A 20,205-nucleotide genomic window follows, 5' to 3' on the forward strand; every position below is an offset into this window, starting at 1 on the left:
CGATCGAGGTCTGTTACAACAACAGCTCGACTTCATCCTGGGGGCTCGCTGCAGATCAGGGTGAGACAAATTCTAATAATATTCACCAAAAAGAAAGATTTCAGAGTTCAAGAAACATTTCCACCCTTTGGAGATTCAACACTAAACAACAAAAGATAAAAGTCGGTTTCTAAAGTCGGTCGAATAATAAAAGGAAATGTTATCAGTTCTCTTCACTTAGGTTCATAAAACACCAGATTCAAGACAAAAAGAACCTCACAATCACACAACACCACAACAGGAAGTGCTCTGTAGTTCTGTACCTGCACACGTCCACGTCCACCAGCTGTCTCGGCGGTGGCGCCACCTGCGCAGCTCCGAGCGGAGGCTTCAGGGCGTCGGCCGTCATGTTCCTCGGTAACATGGTCTGGGGGAGGGGCTTTGGAGGGAGCTCGGCCACGACCGGTGGATCGTCTCCGTCCTCCACCTCGGCTGCTTTCGGCGCCACCTTTGGTCCGGCGGGCAGTGGCGGCAGCGGCCTCTTGTAGCCGGTCAGGAGGAACAAGGTGGTGCTCCGTTTACCAACCGCAGCGGAGCTACCGCCGCCGGTCAGAGTCCTGACGTCGCCGTCGACAGCGCGGCGCTCCGTGGTGATGGTCAGCGTGGAAACAGCCAGGCAGGAGGACAGCAGGAGGACGAAGGACGAGCAGAACATCCCTTTTGAAATAGTTGGTTTCATTGTTTTATCACAAAGTTCTTCAGCCGCCGTTTAAAAAACAAAACAAAATTCACATCAACGGCTCCTCGTGCGGCGTGAATAATCAGCGTCCTCTTCCAAGATGGCCGCTTCTGGACTTATAAAAAGCTTTTGTGTGAAACGCAGTCTGATCTGTACACGCTGTACAGGTGCACAGGGTTTCTCTCTCTTAGTTCAAGCGATGTGTCATGAAGGTGTTTGGCATTTCACTCGTTCATCTGAATGTAAACATTTCTCTGTGGACAGAAATCCTTCCTTTAAGCAGCTTGTGTAAACATTGAGGTCTTTCAGAGTTTGTAGGCCCTGTGAAATGTCTGCAGGACTGAAGAATCAATCCAAATGAAAACGCTTAGAAATATAGAAGAAGGTGTTGTTTGTTGTCTCTACGGCAGCAGGTGGCAGATATTTAATTTTGGTCTGTCGGTTTACAGTCCGCTGGCCAAAACTAAACGTTGTCAAAAACAGGCAGTCGTTTTTTTAATTTTTTTTACATGTTCTGTAAACAAAATGAGTGTAAACCCTTTGAATACAAGGACCCCTCCAAAATAAGAGTCTTATATCTCCGACAGAAGAGTTTTCTGGGCGTCGTTTATGGCACAAACGTTACGATTCATGTAAGAAACTGTGATGGAAAAATGTAGTCTGTAAACATTTAGCGCTGCATGTAAACTTTATTTTTCACGTTTGACGAGCAGATGTTGGAAGTATTTCTTGTTTTGGCACTTCTGTTGTCCTGCGTGGAGAACCGATGGACATGGAAAAATAATGTTTTGCTTAAGTCAAATCAAACACTTGCGCTCTGTAAACAGCGCCGGCAGCTTCAGAGATCTCAGCTTTGTTCAGTGGACAAACTGAGAGGAAGTCCGTCTGAGTTCGGCACGAGCCAAAATTCAGAATCCTTCCACGTCACGCTCACGATCCGCCAATGAAACGAGCTCGTCCTCTCAAACGGTTTCGGAGGAAGAGGATCAGTAAAGGTCAATATGCTTGAAGTTTTGGTTTAACTTACAGTAGAACAGTGACTTTGTGGACAGCGAGTTTGACTTATAAAGCGTTAAGCAGCATCAAATCTATAAGAAAAGTCCTCCGAGCGGCTGCGGGAGGACGAAGATCAGTTCAATAAAGGAGCGTGTAAAGGCATTCACAGAAGAGTGATCGACGGCGAGAACCACGGAAAGAAAAGGTTTGTAAAAAACGTGAGGATCTATGTGCGTTGGAAACCCTTGTGTGAGTGTCTTTGCTCTGAATTTAGCTTGGCCCAACAGAAGAGAACGAAGGAGGGCTTGGGCCCAGTTCTAGCAGGGCAGCGAGGTTCTGCCCACAGAACAGACATGAAAATGTCCGGATTCATCCGTCAAACGCAGAGATACACGGGACGACGACGATGACGGGAACTCGGCGCGGTTCACGTTCACTGCCACGCTTGGACGCCGCGGGTCACAGGTTCAGAGCCACGTAGAAATTCACGGGTAGAAAAGGTCCGGACTTACAAACGGGGTTCTGACATCCAAACGTATGAAATGTAGGGTTCTTCTCCACAGCAGATTCTTCATCGACTCCCTGAATGTGTGCGCACTGATGTGTTTGAGGACTCGTCGTAAATGTAAAAGTATTCTTCTATGGCTGGTGTTCAGTATGGCTTCACTTGGGTTGGTCTTTTTTTTTTTCTACAAACTTGATCTCCTTCCACAAAAAGTGTAAATACAGTGAAAGGTTTTAAATTGCATGTTTGTTTGTTTTTCGTAGAATAAAAGGAAGAATGCAAAAGAAGTTGACGAGGTCTCTGGGATTAGATAAAGGGGGCGTTCGGGTTGTTCGGTGCGGCGAGATCGAGCGCCACGCGTGGAAGAAACAGAAGACGACGAAGAGCGAGAGGCGTCTCTCACGTAAGCAACTGGAAGAAGGAGATAGGCAAAGTGTCAACAGTGTTTCACAGCGCAGACCGAGACGGCGGAATATCTCTCAGCCTTTGAGATAGCAGCAGCAGCGGCGGCGGTGGCGGCGGCGGCGGTGGTAGCAGTGCCTATAATTATCAGGTTAGACGCGGCTCGTGTTGCCTGTCAGTCAAACGCCGTCCTGCTCGAAGCCTTAAAGTGTTCAGACGGCGTCGGAGCGCGGCGGCGAGTTATCACGGCTTAACACACGAGCGAACCATCAGCTGGAGGATCGGTTATAAAGCACTTTGAACCAATAAAGCGCTGATCAGCGTCCTCGTGTGAAAACTCTGTTTCAGCGCTAAGAGCAGCAGCTATGCAAACACTGACAGAAGACAGTGGATATTAAGTTTCATCTCCTCAGTATGCTGTGATGACGCGTGTTAACGGGATGCAGGGTGTCTGGAATGTGTTTGTGTGTAGACGGGGAGGGATGAAGCTGTTCTTCAGTTACTGAACAGTTAAATAAACTCTGGATGATGATTTTTTTTTGCTTCGTCTCTTGACACAGTCAGTTTTGGCACCTGGTTTTGGTCTCGCTTAGAACAAAACGGCAGTTGAGAAGAGAAGAGGTGTGTGTGTGTGTGTGTGTGTGTGTGTGTGTGACCTCTGTCCCGACGACGACACAGAAGGTGAAAAATAGTTGGAAAAAGAGGATGAAGAGTTAGCGAGGAGCCTCGGCTGTGAGAGCAGCGGAGAGAATCCCCCAGAAAAGCTCCATGTGCTGCAGGGACGCTCCGGTTCAGATCCACGTTCTCCGTCTGTCACAGGTTTACATCTGCAACAGAAGAACACAGCAGACGGAGTGTTAGTGAGGACGCGTTCAGCTTGTTGTGGTTGATAATGAAGTAAAGAAACATCCTGAAGCTGCAACAGGACAGTCGCCTCGAGGTTTACCTTCTTATGAACTGTGAAGGTTAACATACTCCTACTCTTATTTTCATTAAATAAATGTTTGTGTGCTCAAGATGACGTCCTCACATGTCTTGTTGTGTCCACAACCTAAAGATATTCAGCGTACAGTCACAGAGGACGAAAGAAACCAGAAGATATTCTCATTCAGAAGCTGGAATCAGTCATTTCCCCTGAAAGAATGACTTAAACAGATTAATCCATCATTGTGACTGAGGTGACTGAAAGTAAGTCTCTGTATGGGAGTCTTTGGTGTAACATGAAGGCAGATTTCATGCTGTTACACACCTCAAAATGGCACCAAGAGAAGAGGATTACCCAGAAATCCTGTAATGTGATGTCAGTAAACTGCTCAGTCACGTCTGTTACTGCAGCTGCTCGGTGACGTCTTTAAAGAAAACCAGACAGGTGAAGAAGGACAACGAGCTAATGTTGGCTTAGATTTAGCACACACACACACACACACACACACACACACACACACACACACACACACACCAGTATTTTGCACAGGAAGTCTGTCATTAGGACACTGTGGTGACGGCCGGGAGGTGATTTTATATAATACACTCGCCTTGAGCGGCCTGCAGTACAGCTTCTATAATGCCTGATTAAACCTGAAATTCTGCTTTACTGGGGGATGTACAACACATATAGCTGCTCCTGCAACACACACACACACACACTTCACACACACTTGTGTATATGAAACATCAGCTGACAGAGGAGATGGGAGCAGCCGTGGTCTGACTTTGATAAAAGGAGAGCAGGCGACATGACAGCTGCCATATGGAGTCATCTGACAGAAGGACAGAGAGAGACCACAGATGTGTGTGTGTGTGTGTGTGTGTGTGTGTGTGTGTGTGTGTGTGTGTGTGTGTGTGTGTGTGTGTGTTCTGTTTATAAAATGAGGCCTGCAGCTTCAGGACTGGGAGGATTCAACACAACACTGCTGTCAGGAAACATCTCAACAACCTGAATCCTGATGTTTTCTTACTCGTATTTATCTAAAGATCACCACAAACTAATCACCATAAAACATCCTCCATTACTCATGTTGGTCACAAGTGTTTGATAAAATGTATTAGATGGTTTACCGAAAAAAAAATGTGTGTATATGGCCGATGTTTAAAACACTTTTATTCAAAAAGAAGCCCGACTTCATTATCGACATTGGAACAATCTTGCAGAGACTTTTGGTACTTTCACAAAATTTTAACACAATTATATTTATATTTCTGACCAATAATCTTCAGTAATGTGGATACAATGACTGAAGAGGGTGAAGAAGAGAACCAGAACAAGTAGAAACAGTCCGGTAAGTTCAGAAAAAGACATCACTTGAGTATCATGCAGCAAAGACAACACTCCTATTATGATTCAACGATATCCAACTTAAAGAAATATACCGCCTGTCCTGAGCTAGTGTCAGCTCAAGAGGATGCTGATGAACTAACAACTGAGTTATATGATCAGAAATCACAATGACATAATATTAATATACTGCACCATCAGTGACCAAGTGGTTATCATCAGATACTAAAGGATAGACGGACACACACACACACAGCTCCAGGGAGGAACCACTCTGGTCACACATGAACCCAAAAACCTGTCAAGCGCGACTGAACGTCTCATCGGTCGCACCAGTGAGCCCTCTAAACAACCCAGATTATCACAATCTCTCGTCTCTGTCCGTCATCCCTGTGCAGAAAATCTACTGTTATATACCAGACACCAGAGCGACGACAGAGGCGTCACAGCACCAGAACATACAACAACAGAGAGCGACAAGACGAGCTCAAGTGGAGGAGAAAAATATACGAGAACAGGATGTTCTGATTCCCGGGTCGGGAGGTTGACGGGAACTATTTCCTGCATCACAGTTAACCTAAATAGCCGCGGTCCTCTCTGCTGGAAAGTTGGGGGCGCTCTGCTGCCCTGACAGCCCGGCTTCACATCAGTGTATCTCCACCCTCGGGGTGCTTTTCCGACCCGCTTCCCTCAGATGTCGTAATTAAGAAGCCCCTGCTGACAAACAGCTGAACTTCCACCGGCTTTCCAGGCAAGAAGTGCATCGATTCAACCGCAGAGTGAGAACAGCATAAATTTGCAGATTAATGCAGACGTGGACGCGATCGTGGGTTAATCAAGCGACGTGCGTCTGCAGGTTTCAGACTTAATGAATTTAACCCTAATAAAAGCAGCCAATTAAAGTGCACGCAGCTAACACAAACAGTCCACCCAAGTGCATCCTTGAAATGATGAATTCATGGATTTATTCAGGGATGCAGCAGGACAGCATGTCGAGTGCATTTCTCTTCCTGAATGTGATGTTATCGCTTGTTAAAACAGGATGTGAGGGGGAGAGGTGGGAGCGCTCAAACATCTCTGTGACGGCTTTATTGGCTGCTTTAATTCTTGTTTTTATACCGAGACACGGTGAGATAACGCCGAAGATAACGGCGCTCGGGGAGGCGCAGTAATGGGACTTTCATTTCATTATGACTGTGTTTGTTAAAAAGGATATTCCTGCTTGTTATTCTGAATTAATCTGAGCGTGTGTGCGTGCGGGACAACCCCACTGTGAGAAGGCAGCGCAGCGATGTGTTCGAATAACACTCACACACCCACTAATGACACATTCCTCACATGAAATTCGCTGCTCGTTTACATGAATATAAAACTTTGTCAGACGGATGTAAAGAGCAATTACGCAGCCGAGCCGCCACATTAAGAAATAATTACGACCTTTGCTGTGTTAGCAGCCTCTTCAGTGAACCTGCCCGTCCTCCACGTCTACCTTCTTCATCTTTACTCCTGCCCGGCTGCTGGTTTACATGCCTGCGTCTTCCCGCTGAGCTCGGCCATTTGTCACGCTGCGTGTGCTGCACACATGTATGGATTTGTCTTGCTGCCCATATGCCTGCTGCTCAGCCTTGCTGCCAGAACACTGTGGTATACTATACATCATCTGCACCTTTTCTGTAGCATACAACATGTGATATCTACACATTTCTAATTCTATATGTCTTTTTTAGCAGGTTATCTACCTGCACTGACAGGAAATGACGCTTACTTGTTTTCATTTAGTCAACAAAGCGACAAAAATTAGACAAGAACACGTCTCCTCTGTGCAGGTATCGGTACGTGTCCATGCTGACTGTCCTATCCATCCTATAACAACACAAACACTCCTGGTTGTCTGTCACTGAAATGTGTTTCTAAAGACATTAAAAGTGTAAAATAATCTGTCTTCATTTTAAATCTACACTGGATGGTTTCTTTGTGGTTTTTCCGGATTTTCAATTGTGCTGAAAGTCCCTGATTAGCATAAAGGAGCTTTGACTAAGTGTCGGGTATCAAACTTCAACCGACTGCCTCGATCCTGCTGAGCATTAAAATATCTCGTCATTCAATCCCAAGTTTCAGCATCTGAGGAGTTAATCTGATCAGCGCGAGCGAGCCAATAAGCATGAAGCATGCTTGATGTGCCAAGATCATGAAGCGCTGGTGATCGGCCGCCTCAAAGCATGCAGGGAAAAAATGTGCACATGTATGTGATCATCTGATGAAACAGATTTCATAAAACTACAAAAGTATCATTACAGAAACGGTACCAGAGTCAAGATAGTGAAGTTATTAAATGATAACAAGCCTCAACTGAGGAAACCACAGAACAGTCAGACACTCACTTTATAACGACAGAGAATAAAAACCAGCAGATACTCACATTAACATGTTGGAACCAGCACATGTTTGTCCCTTTTAACTCCAAAGTGACAATGAATCCTTGAGGATACATTTCCCTGATCGACTAATCCGTTAAATCAGCGCTAACGCTAAAAGAATTGAAGTTATAAACATAGTTTGTCTTCACAGATCTTCCTGGACCTGTGTCACCAGCGTCCACGCTCCGCTGTGGTTCCTCCCCGACGTCAGTAACCCTTTCATTTTCCTTTATGCACCGATTTACGTAACATTAGCGTCCATTAACGGCACGCTCTCAATCTAATCTCATCTACAGTAATGTATACAAAGTGCAGTAATCCCAAAGAAAATCGACTCCAAACTGCAGTTATTTTAAGCCCCGTGTTACAAAACCTGAATGTATGAGTAATGCTTCTCTGAGTGATTCAAACATTCAGAGATGTGCTGCCAGTCGGTCGACTCTCTGCCACGCTGAGCCTCGTTCACACAGAACCTGACCAACTTTGGCTCACCAAGGACATACGGAACGTAACCGGACTCACAGAGGGGCTGAGTGTTAAACCACGTCATGAATAATCAATCGTAAACGTGATTATCTGCCTGTTGCGTCTTTGTGAAGGTGATTTATGTTTGTTTTTCTGTAATATGCGAGTTGTGAATCGTACTGTAGTAATATTATCATATCATTATTATAAAGTTCTGTTGATAATCTAATAGTTCAAAGCAAATAATGATGAAATATAAGAATATAAGTTATTTAAGTTGTTGTTTCAAATGTCTAAAGAGTAAAGTATTAATCAAATGAATATTTAGATAAGTGATCATATCATTTTGGTAAGTTGTCAACAAAAATGTCAAACATTCACCGTTTACAGCTCCTGATATATGGAGGATAAATAATTAAATTAATATGCACCAATAATAATATATAAAAGATACATCAAGACAATAATCAAGGTATTAAATGCGACATAAATTGATTTTTCTGTTTTAAACCTAATTCCTTTGCTTTAACTTTTAATTTATTAATTTTAAATGTATTTATTAAAATATTTTTACTTTTTTTATTTGTCATTCTTTATTTTTGAATTTTCTTTTCACATTTCTTTTTGCCTTTCTGCACCATTATACAAATGAGTGAGCTGTCAATCAAAGTGGCTCATGGAGTTTATTTATATATTTATTTTTCATTTTGGCCTACATACTCAGATGCCTCTTTATTATGTTTTAACTCATTTTAAATTAAAATTCTTTGGAATCTGGGAGGGCTGCAACTCCTATTTATCTTCAATATTTTCATGTTTTGTCAGTAAAATGACAAATAATAGTGAAAAATGCTCCTCACATTTTCCCAGAGGACAAACTGACGTCTTCAGATTGTTATTTTTGTCCAACAAACAGTCGGAAACAATTACTTATTTACATTAATTACCATGAAAAAGAGCGATTCCTCACATTAAAACACCTGAACCCAGCAAATATTTGACATTTTAGCTTGAAAAATGACTCAACCGATCAATCAAATACAAAATAAATTGACATTTAATATTCTTCCAATCTACTAAATCGCTTAATTGACTCATTGTTGCATCTATTAATAATTTAATCTGCTGCTGGTACAAATAAAGTTCTTCTTTACTATGACCTGATATCTTTCTGACCACGCAATTCATGAATTAATAACTGGGCTAACCAAAAAGGTTAATCAATACTGAAAACAATCGTTAGCGGCAGCCCTAAAAGAGAGAGTGATGTAATGCATTACAGTAGAACTGCAGTTCACTGAATACCAAATTGATTATGCATACATGTGCCATTTAGCGTCACGTATCGATATGGGAAACGCATTATTAATATGTAAACATTGATTTCCAGCGTATAGCCAGGCCCAAAAACGTACGTACGTATGTATATATGTGTGTGTGTGTGTGTGTGTGTGTGTGTGTGTGTGTGTGTGTGTGTGCAGTGTACTGTATACGTGCCTGACCTCCCCACGCAGCAACACATGAAGCCCCCCTGACAATGAGTTAGTGCAACACACTCCCCCACCCCATAACACACACACACACACACACACACACACACACACACACACACACACACACACACACACACACACACACACACACACACACACACACACACACACACACACACACCTCTCCTGACTTCATCCCTCCATCCATTCACTCCCTCCCTCTCCGGCAGTGCGTGGGCTGAAGCGTCTCTCTCAGAATAGCACTGCAGCATTGAAAAGAGAGAAAGAAGAAGAAAAAAAAAAAACAACAAGAGGAGGAGAAAAGGAAAAAATAAAAGACGTTTGTTCCTGTGGTTTCGTTCTCTGAGACTCTTTGTGTTATGTTACAGAAACACACACACACACACACAGGAGACGCAACACGTACACAATAAAGGTCCGTCAGTCCTGCTGGCTGGCGTCCATATCGACGCCGTCGTCTCAGCGCTCTCTGTTTTCCTCATTCACCATCTTCCCTCCCTCCTTACTCTCATTTCTTCTTTCCCTCCCATCGTTCTCTTCTTTAACCCCATTCTCAACCCTCCTTCCTCTCATCTCCATTCACTCCCCCACCCCTCCTCCCCTCCCCTCCCCTCTCTGAAGCATGCTGGGAAATGTGCCAGTGCATAAGGGCATGTAGCAGCGGCAGCAGCAGCAACAGTATGGCTCTGTATCCGAACATGGACTGAGGCGAAGCTGGCAGAGGCGTCACTGCTGTGAACTCTGTCCGTAAAGGTCAACGCACTGCCCTTGGTCCCGACACAGTGATGCGGCGCTGGGATAAAACTACATTCAAAATAAAAATCCATTAATGCAGCCCAGTTTTCAGATGATAGTGCGGAGTGAGGAGTATTATACAAAGAGGGCCCCGGCGTCCATTAACGCTCATCAGAGTGACGCCACGTAATGTCACAACGATTTACTTCAGCAGGAGTTGAGTAATCTGCTGTTTGGTGGGCTGAACACTGCGGTCAGCCGTTTAATGAGCTGGAGCTGTTTTGTCATTTTCAAGTCCACTTTCATGAACTTTACATCAGATGTGATCAGATTTAAAAACAAGTATAAAGCAACGTGAAAGCGGCACAGTAAGAATGAGCCAAACTGTTGCAGCTAAAACAGATACAGAGGCTGCAGCGAAGTGTTATTTTCATTATCGATTATTCAAACTATAAAACTGCTGAAAATTAGCATAAACTCTCACGAGGCGTTTGCTTTTTCCTGCAGCAGAAGTCCAAAACTATTATTCTTAATACTTAAAATGATGTAATACAGAGAAGAACAGCAAATCTTCACATCTGAGAGACAGAAACCAGCGAGACTGTCAGTTCTTCAACCAATATTCAACTAACTGTTTCACAACTTTCAATCCGAAAACAAATAATATCTAATCATTTATAAACTAGGAACAAAAAAGCAGCATATTCTGATGTTTAAGAACCTGGAACTATAAATGAAATGTGTGCTTTTTGACATCTCAGTGGATCATGATTAATTTTCTGTCCATCGACCAATCGTCTGACTGGAGTTTGACACCAGTGATCGTACCGTATCCAAGTTTCTGTACAAATATCAAAACAATACCTTTATACAACACCTGACTCACAGACGTACCACCGTCTTTATCCTACCAGACCTTTGTTCATTCATCTCCTCAAACTCTGAATATTGTCTTGTGTTGGTTATTCTAAGTGCTGAGGCCAATGCCGATAGTGATTATCAGTAATCAAGGAGACTGACAATCAATATTTGAAAACATTCTCTGCTACTTTACACTTCCACTCCTCCACATTTTCTGCTAACTTTAGTAACTAGTTACTTTGCAGATTCAGATTATTCAGTGTTGACATTATTTGTGACTTCAGTGAATGATTCCCAGAGTGGAGTCTGAAGGATTCATCTCACCGATCACATGGATGGATCAGCTGCTCGGGTGTTAATCCTCGCCCTCCGTACTGTGACTGTCAGCCGTCACCGTCCAGACGCCAGTAACAGATCTGGAGAGTCTTTGCGTTTGTTAACACACAACAAAAAGGGTTCTGATGACTGTAGAGTCTCCGAAAACTTCTGACAAAACCGCGTTGTGATGTGAACGACTGCGTGACCCTCGCTGGATATTTAGTTGTTACATCACGGCTCGCCAGTAAGAATACACAACACATAACAAACACCCGCATCGTAACACCTGCATCCAAACACCTGCATTAAAACACCTGCATCGTAACACCTGCAACACTTTAACGGCAGCAGCGAGCGTGGAAACCTGCGGCAGGTGTGACCTGAAGGAGTTCACGCCTTTAAAGCAGATTTCATTTGTGTCGAGGATCTGAAGGTTTTTAAATGCACAAAGTACAAAACTGCTTTTTAGGAGCTCTGGTCCGACTGGCCTACTTTTATAAAGTCTGTCCCTGCATAACATCCTGCCCCACTTCCTGAAGACAGACACCATTTAAAATCCAATAACTCACATCAAGAGACTCGCTCGCAGTGTTTTGGGGGTGGTGTGAGGTGCACAAAACAAAAACTTACTTTAAAAGACATTGATGAAAAGCTAACTGCTGACTGATTTTTGCCCACAGCGCTGCACAGCCTCTCCTCCGCAGCTGCACCAAGCGTTCAGGTTTTATTAACCACAAAGTCAGCTCCGGTGCTTTCACGAGATTTTCCTGCTATTTTTATGCATTGTTGACATTTTCTCCAGACAAAAAGCGAGTTCTTCAAGTCCGACTCCTCACCTTGCAGAGTCTCAACACAAGGCTCCCGTTTATGTGACTAAAATAGAGGTCTGCAACTCGACACAGCTGACTGAATTAATCAGGCGGAGCACAACTGAATAGTTAACGGAGTGTTAACACGACACACACACACACACTCACACACACACACACACACACACACACAGGAGGACTGAAACCAACTGATGCATGTTTTAAAGGGGTACTGCAGCAATTCACTGATGCAGTTATATTGCGTTAGGGGACTTGTGTGGGACAGATTTAAGGTGCAATTAGTAATTGATGGTGAGGATTTGAAGGTCGCTCCAAACCTTTAAGGATAGTAGAGTATAAAGTAGCAGAACTGTTTACTCCCGCTCACAATACCGGACTGAACAAGACTCGACACCGAACTGGGACTGAGCACTGAGACTGACAGACGCCAGAGGTGATTTACGGTTTCTCTGATGAAGACTGTGACTGTGACTGAAAGACGACAGAGGGTGAAAATGGCGTTTAAAGCCACAATATTATCTCCTCTCAGTCTGTAAAGTCAGGACTTATTTTGACCAAACCAGACATGACTGTGAAAGACACAGCAGGAGTGTTTAGCTTTAAGGAAGTTTGTTTTACACCGAGTTAACAAGGTAATTAAGCTCGTCTTAGTTACTTAGAAGCTTGAATTCAAATGGTGTATAGTTGCATTTCTCTGTCTAGTAAGAAGACAAAGTGTAATAACACCTGCTTTCTTCATATTTCTATGACAAGTTGCTCCTACATCGCAAAATATTTGAAATCAGCACAACAGAGGCTGAGATATCCTGACTTTCAATTCCTGGATCTTACGTTTCCCATAATGCAACTGACTAGAATCTGTTGTTAAACCCATCCCATCTCCTCCAGAGCCAAAACAACAAGATACTAGAAGTGTCTTCACCTCTTATGTTGTTAAACATGCCCTAACATGAATGTGCATTTCATTATTTTCTACCTGGTTGAAAAGAGAGTTTAAACGGACAGACTGAAGATGGGAGACATAATAAGTCTCCTCTTCACTGTTGTTACTTACTGAATCATTTATTAATAAAATGTCTCTGCGTGTGCTGAATAAATTAACAGAACTGGATCTCACTCCTGGATATTTAATTATTTGTTACTTGAGCATCCAGCACCCAGTAATTTATACTAATGTCTGTGAGTCTGGCGAGCTTCGGTCCACAGTATGTTTACCAAATTAAAACCAGACGCAGCAACACAGCAGCAGCTCTGCAAACAGCTGGACCAGCCTGACAAAGTGTCTACGAGATGAACACAGAAAAAAAACAAAAGGAGCTCGAGATGCAGCTGCAAGAGTCGAAGCAAACAGGGAAATATAATCTGAGGACGAACAGAAAGCTAATAATCATTCTGTAATTCTGTAAAGCGACCTCTCGTATGAAGTAACTTAGTGGGACAAGTGTTTCATCAATCAGCAAGTGTTTCATCAATACAGACAGGGTGTGTGTGTGTGTGTGTGTGTGTGTGTGTGTGTGTGTGTGTTTGTGTGTGTGTGTGTTTGTGTGTGTGTGTGTGTGTGTGTGTGTGTGTGTGTGTGTGTCCGGAGCGTGATATGTAAATGTTGTCATTGACTGCATCATGCTCGCTCAGTTTATGACACCATATGCTCTCATGGTAGCTGTGAAGCAGACCGCGACAGCCACTGTGTGTGAGACATCTCATAGAAAATCACATTTCTGTGCTCCGTTAGTCTCGACGCTGCCGGCCTGCGAAACCTCTCGGAATATTTCTTTCAAATAATTATCCGCTGTATAATTAGTCAATCTGATCTAGGCGTTAATTATTCCCTTTCTATGGGAGCGGTGGTGTAATTTCTCTTCGTGACAGCTTCAGAAGGCGTGAATTAAACATAATGTTTAGCTGTCATGTATGTGCGGCGGTGGGACGTCGCCGCGCTGGCCCGCCTGTTGAAGGTGGTTAATTCCGACGGGAGGGGGGGGATTTTAAAAAAGGCCTCCCGGAGCTGCACCTCCCTCACAGCCAACAGGAAGGTGTCGGTGTTTCGGTCCAGGCCCGAGCGCGATGACTAACCGCTTGGTAAATAATTTCAGCTTGAACAGTGGCACTTGCTGGTCGCTCTGCCTTAGCTGAGACGGTGACACTGGCAAGCAGAATCGACAAAACAAGTCAACAAACAATCTTTGTAACAACAGTCGGCGCTGCCAAGTGTCTGCCCGAGAAAAGAGAGACAAAAAAACTGGTGGAAGGATACCAGATAAAGTCAACATGGGGTTGGTGAGCAATATGATCGCCAAATCTCCTCGGATTAAATGAGCAAGCTCTACAAGCTGCATCTATAATATGAGAGTAAACACCTTTTTTTTTTTTTCTAGGGGTTGTTAAATGTCACTCAGTTCGCCTCTAAATGCTGAATTATTGAAATGCTCACAGTTGGTAAATATCATGGAAGATTCTTGACGCTTCATGCAGGAGAAATTTCAGATTTAAGAAATTTACTGCAAAAACAGGAACTGGTAATATGACCTGAAATCTAGAGAATATCACAATACATGGAAACAATTACCTTGACAACTAGAATGGCAAGTTAGTACTGATGTCAGAGTGTAGCAGCTGCGGAAAACTACACCATCCGCACCTTCACGATGCCATTTAGTCTGACACCGCCATCGATTTTTCCCCCAACAAACAAAGTGCAGCACAAAGGAAGTGTATCTGAAACAGGAAGTTGTTTTCCCCAGGTAACAGTGGAACAACTGGGAAAACTGTGGAAACTGATGGAGAAGGTCAAGAAACCGAGTGAACAGAAGCTCTGATATGTGTTTCCTCTTACCACCAGGAAGCCAGGCTGCTAGCGGTAGCCTTGTTGCTAACGCCGTATGCAGAACAATGGCGCCAAAAGCAAAACTACAAGGAAGCTGTTACCGCTTTAATTCTATTAAATAAGCACTTCTGAACCAGGACCTCAAATATTTGAATCAAGCAGTTTGTAAATAATACGGTGTGTCAGATTTAGTCGACTGTTGCTGAACAAAAGCATTTAAGTATAAGTATCAATGGGAGATTCTTCTGTGGAACGACTACCAGCTCATCATGATTTATTATAACATGAACTCAATCTGTGACTGACTGACTTTCAATCAGACAATTATAGGAGCCGTTGCCACAAGCGAAATGTGCCACATTAAAACAAGGTCCACATATTATGAAGCTGCGACAGACTTTTGTAATGAAACAGCTTGTTTTTCATCACCATGTCACTTTAATTCCCCCCAAAAAAACCTGCCAAAGACTGAACAATAATGTATGTTCCACATGTAAAGGCATGTGACTGACTCTGAATAGCTTCCAGTCGTGCCGGCTACTCTCTGAATCTGCTCGAATATAACCGTCTCCAGTCCCAGCTGACATGGGAGCAGCCAGCACTGAGCCCAACCAGGTCAGCCATATGTCACCATTCAGACTCAAACTTTTAATTAAAACGTCTGCTGGACGACAAAATGGGTCATTCCAGACATCAGACATTAACATGTCAGGACTCTTCATTTGAGCAGATTAACAAATGGCGCACATCTCACTTCACTTCACATCACGTCACTTTGTAAAGCAGAGGGTATTTTCAGAGAGAGAATCAGGTGTTGGATCGCACCTGCACCCAGAGACGTTTCTGTCCAACATCAATGACAGCGGAGGAGTACCAGGAAGACGAGTCACTGTACAAATCAGTACAAACACAATGTAGTTTGTTCCTGAAGGCTGTTGTGAGCCGAGAATACCGACAGCCATTTGTACCCACGTCCCCGATGATGACGTCAACACCTGAGACTCTCCAACATCCGGGGGTGCAGTCAAGGCCGTTTGTCTACGTACGTCGCCCGTTTCCAGCTCGTTTCTCCGGGGGACACTGAATGCCTGTACACCACCTATCATATTAATCACCGCTGACTCATAAAACAACCATGATGGATGGAGAAGCTGCAGACGATCCACCTCCTCCACCACATCGGGGGAATGAGCGCACCGGGGTGAGCCGAAGTCACCCATCATGCTACAAAGGGGCGTCAACTTCAAGTCATCCACTACGCTGCCAGTGAGGTGAACACCACCTGAAAATAAACCCCAGAGAGCCGGATACTCCGCCGACATTTTAAAGGAACAACCCCCCTCTGACACCCTGACACTGTTATATCATCCATCTGTGATGTGCAACGCTTCTGTCATCAACTCGGTGTACCCACTTTCTCGTCTGCTTCCACTTCAGTCAGAGATTCCCAGCTTTTCCCAGAATGCCTTTCAACAGCCCCCAGAGAGTGGGCGTGAACTTGTTGATTTCACTCAGAGGTAGGCGTACATAGGCACACCAGCAGCTTGAAAGTGTGATCATTCAGCTGTAGGGGTAAACGCATGTATAATCGCAGCCCCGGCCCTTTGCTCAAACACAATGTCCTGTGGCAGCGCTGCAGTCTGGTCTGTCGAGGCTGCCGCGGATCCACGGAGCAACCTCTCTCTTCTTCCTCCTCTGCAAAGGATTTTTACCCTCGTGTTCATGCTGAACGTCGGTGTGAAAGAGCCGCTTTCACAAGACGATTCTGCTCTGCGATTCTGAGAAACTGACAGAGGAATCTTACATCTATTGTTGATGGTTGGTCCGATTAAACAACAACTTGATCGAGAGAATGAGGGCTTGTTTTCATTATAGATTCATCCGCTGATGATTTTCACTCCTATAACAATATAAAAACGTCCAAAGTGGCATCTTAAAATGTCTTATTTTGTCCAGCAGACACTTCAAGACCCAAAGGCTGTTCATTTACTGCCTGTAAGACAAAGAAAGGAAGCAAATCCTCGCACAAAAGAAGCTGGAACCAATTCTGTTTGAAAAACAACTAATCAATTAATCAACTAATCGTTTCGGCTCAAGAGGAAATCAATCTACTGCCTCCCTGACAATCTGTTGCGTCATTTATCAAGACAAAGTACTAATAAGTCTCGTCCTCTCAGATGGGAGGACTGGCTGCGTTTCTCACCCTCACAAAACTATTAATCAATTAAATAAAAAGCATAACTTCTGGACTGATCAGTCATCGATAATAAACATTAGATGCTCCTCTACTCTGTTTTATCAAATTATAAATGTAAGATCTTAGTTTTAGTCTCAAAAATAACAAGCAATTTATGTCAGATTGGTTTCTGAGAAATGTGGTGGCCACTATGCCAAATATCTGACATCTTACAGACCAAACAATTCATCAATTAATTGCAAGAATGATCGTAAGGAGCCAACTGATATATTGACCTACCACAGATATGTCTACATGTATTAATCACTGTCTTAGTGGCCTTATGTGAGTGGATTGTAGCGTGAGGTGAAAGATTAAACCTTCCTCGTCTCTCTCGGTTGTCATAGAAGCATGTGGATGATTTGTTCGCTGCTGCTCGGCTCTGGATTTCTTTGTGTACGACTCTGCTTAGATTTTTTTTTTCCGGATGTGACTTTAAGCACATCACGCTCGAGTGCCTCGTCTCGTCCGCTAACATAAACTAAAGACCGGCTCCCAGCGTAACACAGAAGTCCCACTGTGCCCCTTTAAACTGAGAAAATATCCTGCCTCCATTACCTTTATGAGTCCCGAGTGTCTGATAACCACATCTGAGATATCTTTGCAAAAGAATCTGGATGTGATTTAGCCCGACCGATATATCAGTATGATATTGGCCTGTTGCAGATTTATTGGTATTGGTGTCGTTGTTGGATTATGTTTTGATTTTTAGAGCCGGATTAATAATGGATTTTTGGGGTCGATGCCGATATTAGTGAAAAATGACGATATATCAGCCATATTGTCAATTTTCAATCAATAATCAGGTATTTCATTAGGCAGAAAAGGCAAAATAATCACTGGCTACAACTTCATCAGCCAAATAAGGTGACAATCTCTTAATTTTTGTTCAATCTGAGGACATCACCTTGAGCTCTGAGACGTTTCGACGGCCATTTTTCCTCCATTTCTGATCATCAACCGACAAATAATCATTTGTTACAGTCCGACTAAAAACACCAAACTTCAGCGAGGCTGCAGAAATATCTGGATGTGATGTGACGATTACATCATCCATCATCAGGCCTTGTTTAAAGTGTTTCAGGCCGAATTAAAATTCCACTTTTTCAGCTTCTCTTTGTCGCACTGTGCCGCAGGTGAAGTGCCACACCACAACTTTCATGCGGCCCAGCGGGGCCGACTCTCAGCGTGTCAATTATGGAGCATGGGAAGCACTTCACTAATGCACCCCTCACTTCAGGAACCCGGCGAAGGCAGGTGTAGGTGTGCAGCTCTACAAAAATCCTGGCTGAAACACATCCTCGACCACACATGGCCCTGCAAGCATATATGCAAGGTGATATCATCCACAAACACGCACCTACACAGACACCTACACACATGCATGCCCAAATACACACACACACACACACGTACACACAGCAAGTTAGGTAAGGCTGGCCGACACCTGTGAGCCCATGAGGCAGCAGTGCAGTTAGTTTGCGGTGTTTCTGCATTAGCATGATGCATTAGCATTCATGAGGCAATTATGCTCACGTTGGAGGCAGCCGTGGCACTCATGTGTGTGAGTGTGAGTGTGTGTGTGCATGTGTGTGATCTTTTTTCTCCATGACACACACACACGCATGCATGCAGAAAAACATAATTATTCCTTGTTTCTTTTCCAGCTGCTAGGTGAGTCCATATGGCTGCTGCTGCTTCTGCATTCAGGGCATCACAGTGAGACACAAAATGGGAGGTTTTGTTGCATTATGTCGAGGCGTTACTGTGTTGTATGTATGGATGTATTGTATGCATGTATGGGCAGAAGATGAGACACAAAGCCTCATGATTAAAACCTGTCTGTCTCACACACTGCAGCAGCACAACGCCGACAAAATGAAGGCAGCAAAAAAAAAAAAAAAGAAGAAAAAATACCTGTTTTTCTTTTACGCAGGGCTCCACAGAGAGGATGCTCAACCTATAGCTGCGGCACCCGTCACCATTTCTCCCCCCTTTGGAAGAAGAAACGGAGAAGAAAAAAAAAAATCAGTGCCTCGTATGAATAGAACTAAACACTTTGTCTTCTCTTCTTTTTTTTTGGCTGTGTGTCCCTCAGTAAAAATCAATGGAGGCTCAACAATAAAGCGCAAACATTGCAGTGCCACACATGCGCCCTGGCTCGTGGAAATGTGGCATCACTGACGCCTGTAAGTTAACATTATGAGTCAGGATGTTCAACTGCCACACAGACAGCCTCCTTTAAACCAAGCTAGCTCTGAAGTTTTAAAAAAAACAACATGATAAGCCTCAAAATTCACATTTTTTTAACGTCTCCTGAACTAGAAGAGCTCAGTCAGACACATTCTTCTTCTTCTTCTTCTTCTTCTTACCTGGTGTTTCTTCTTCTTCTTCTTCTTCTTTTGTCGTCTTCGCTCGGATCCTACTGTGATTCCTGGACCGTCAGAGAAAATGTGTCACCTACATTTTTCATTGTAATTCCAAAAGGTCTGGAAGAGGAGACTGATTAGCCGCAGTGATGCTTCGCTCTCCGCTCCTCTTTCCACACACACACAGACACACAAAAACAACACAATGAAAGCGTATAAAACCGGCGAGAGGACGGAATAAAAACGGTATCTTTGCGTGATTCGGTGGCGTTATTTCAGTTGAGTCGCTGCGGTGGATGAGTGAGCGGCTCCCCGTGATGTCCGGAGCCTCCACACACGGCGGTGATGCTGCTCCCTCTGCCTCTCCGACACAGACTGCTCCCACAGAGGTCCGCTCGGCTCCGCGGCCAACTCATTGATTGGACAATATGGCACTTGCCCACGTTAGCATTCCTCAAGTGCTGGAAGCGAGCGAACCAATCCCGGGGCGGCTTGTTCAAGCCCGCCGGCTGTGATTGGCTGCGGCGCGTTCCAAACCGTTGGTAAATTCCCGACACACGCGCACCTGTGACTGCTGACAGTTAATGTAAATATTAATGCGCTGACCGTTAACGTCGCTGAATATTAATGCGCTGATCGGAACGGATTAGTCATACATGTTAGTGAGGGAACTACTTTTCTTAGCAGAATTAAATCCAGTTGATATGATTGACTTTTTAAATTATTAAATGTAACTTAAC

General features: G+C 43.9%; 1 protein-coding gene across 3 annotated transcripts in view; it reads right to left on the reverse strand.

Moving 5' to 3' along the window:
- shisa7b (shisa family member 7) overlaps positions 1 to 19,999 on the reverse strand; it is a 34,761-nt gene extending 14,762 nt beyond the window's left edge. Inside the window, exons 1-3 of one of the 3 annotated variants that reach the window (XM_030411845.1) lie at positions 19,469 to 19,999; positions 19,014 to 19,090; positions 303 to 3,448 (exon numbers count right to left, since the gene is read on the reverse strand). In XM_030411845.1, the coding sequence (XP_030267705.1) occupies positions 303 to 718 (416 nt within the window). In that variant the 5' untranslated portion in view covers positions 719 to 3,448; positions 19,014 to 19,090; positions 19,469 to 19,999. Of the gene's footprint in view, positions 1 to 302; positions 3,449 to 3,870; positions 4,010 to 19,013; positions 19,091 to 19,468 lie in introns of those variants that run through there. The other 2 variants (XM_030411848.1, XM_030411847.1) reach the window with 2 other exon arrangements.
- Between the last annotated feature and the right edge of the window lie 206 nt (positions 20,000 to 20,205).

This window comes from Sparus aurata, chromosome 3 (genome assembly GCF_900880675.1).
Source record: "Sparus aurata chromosome 3, fSpaAur1.1, whole genome shotgun sequence".
Taxonomy (NCBI): Eukaryota; Metazoa; Chordata; class Actinopteri; order Spariformes; family Sparidae; genus Sparus; species Sparus aurata.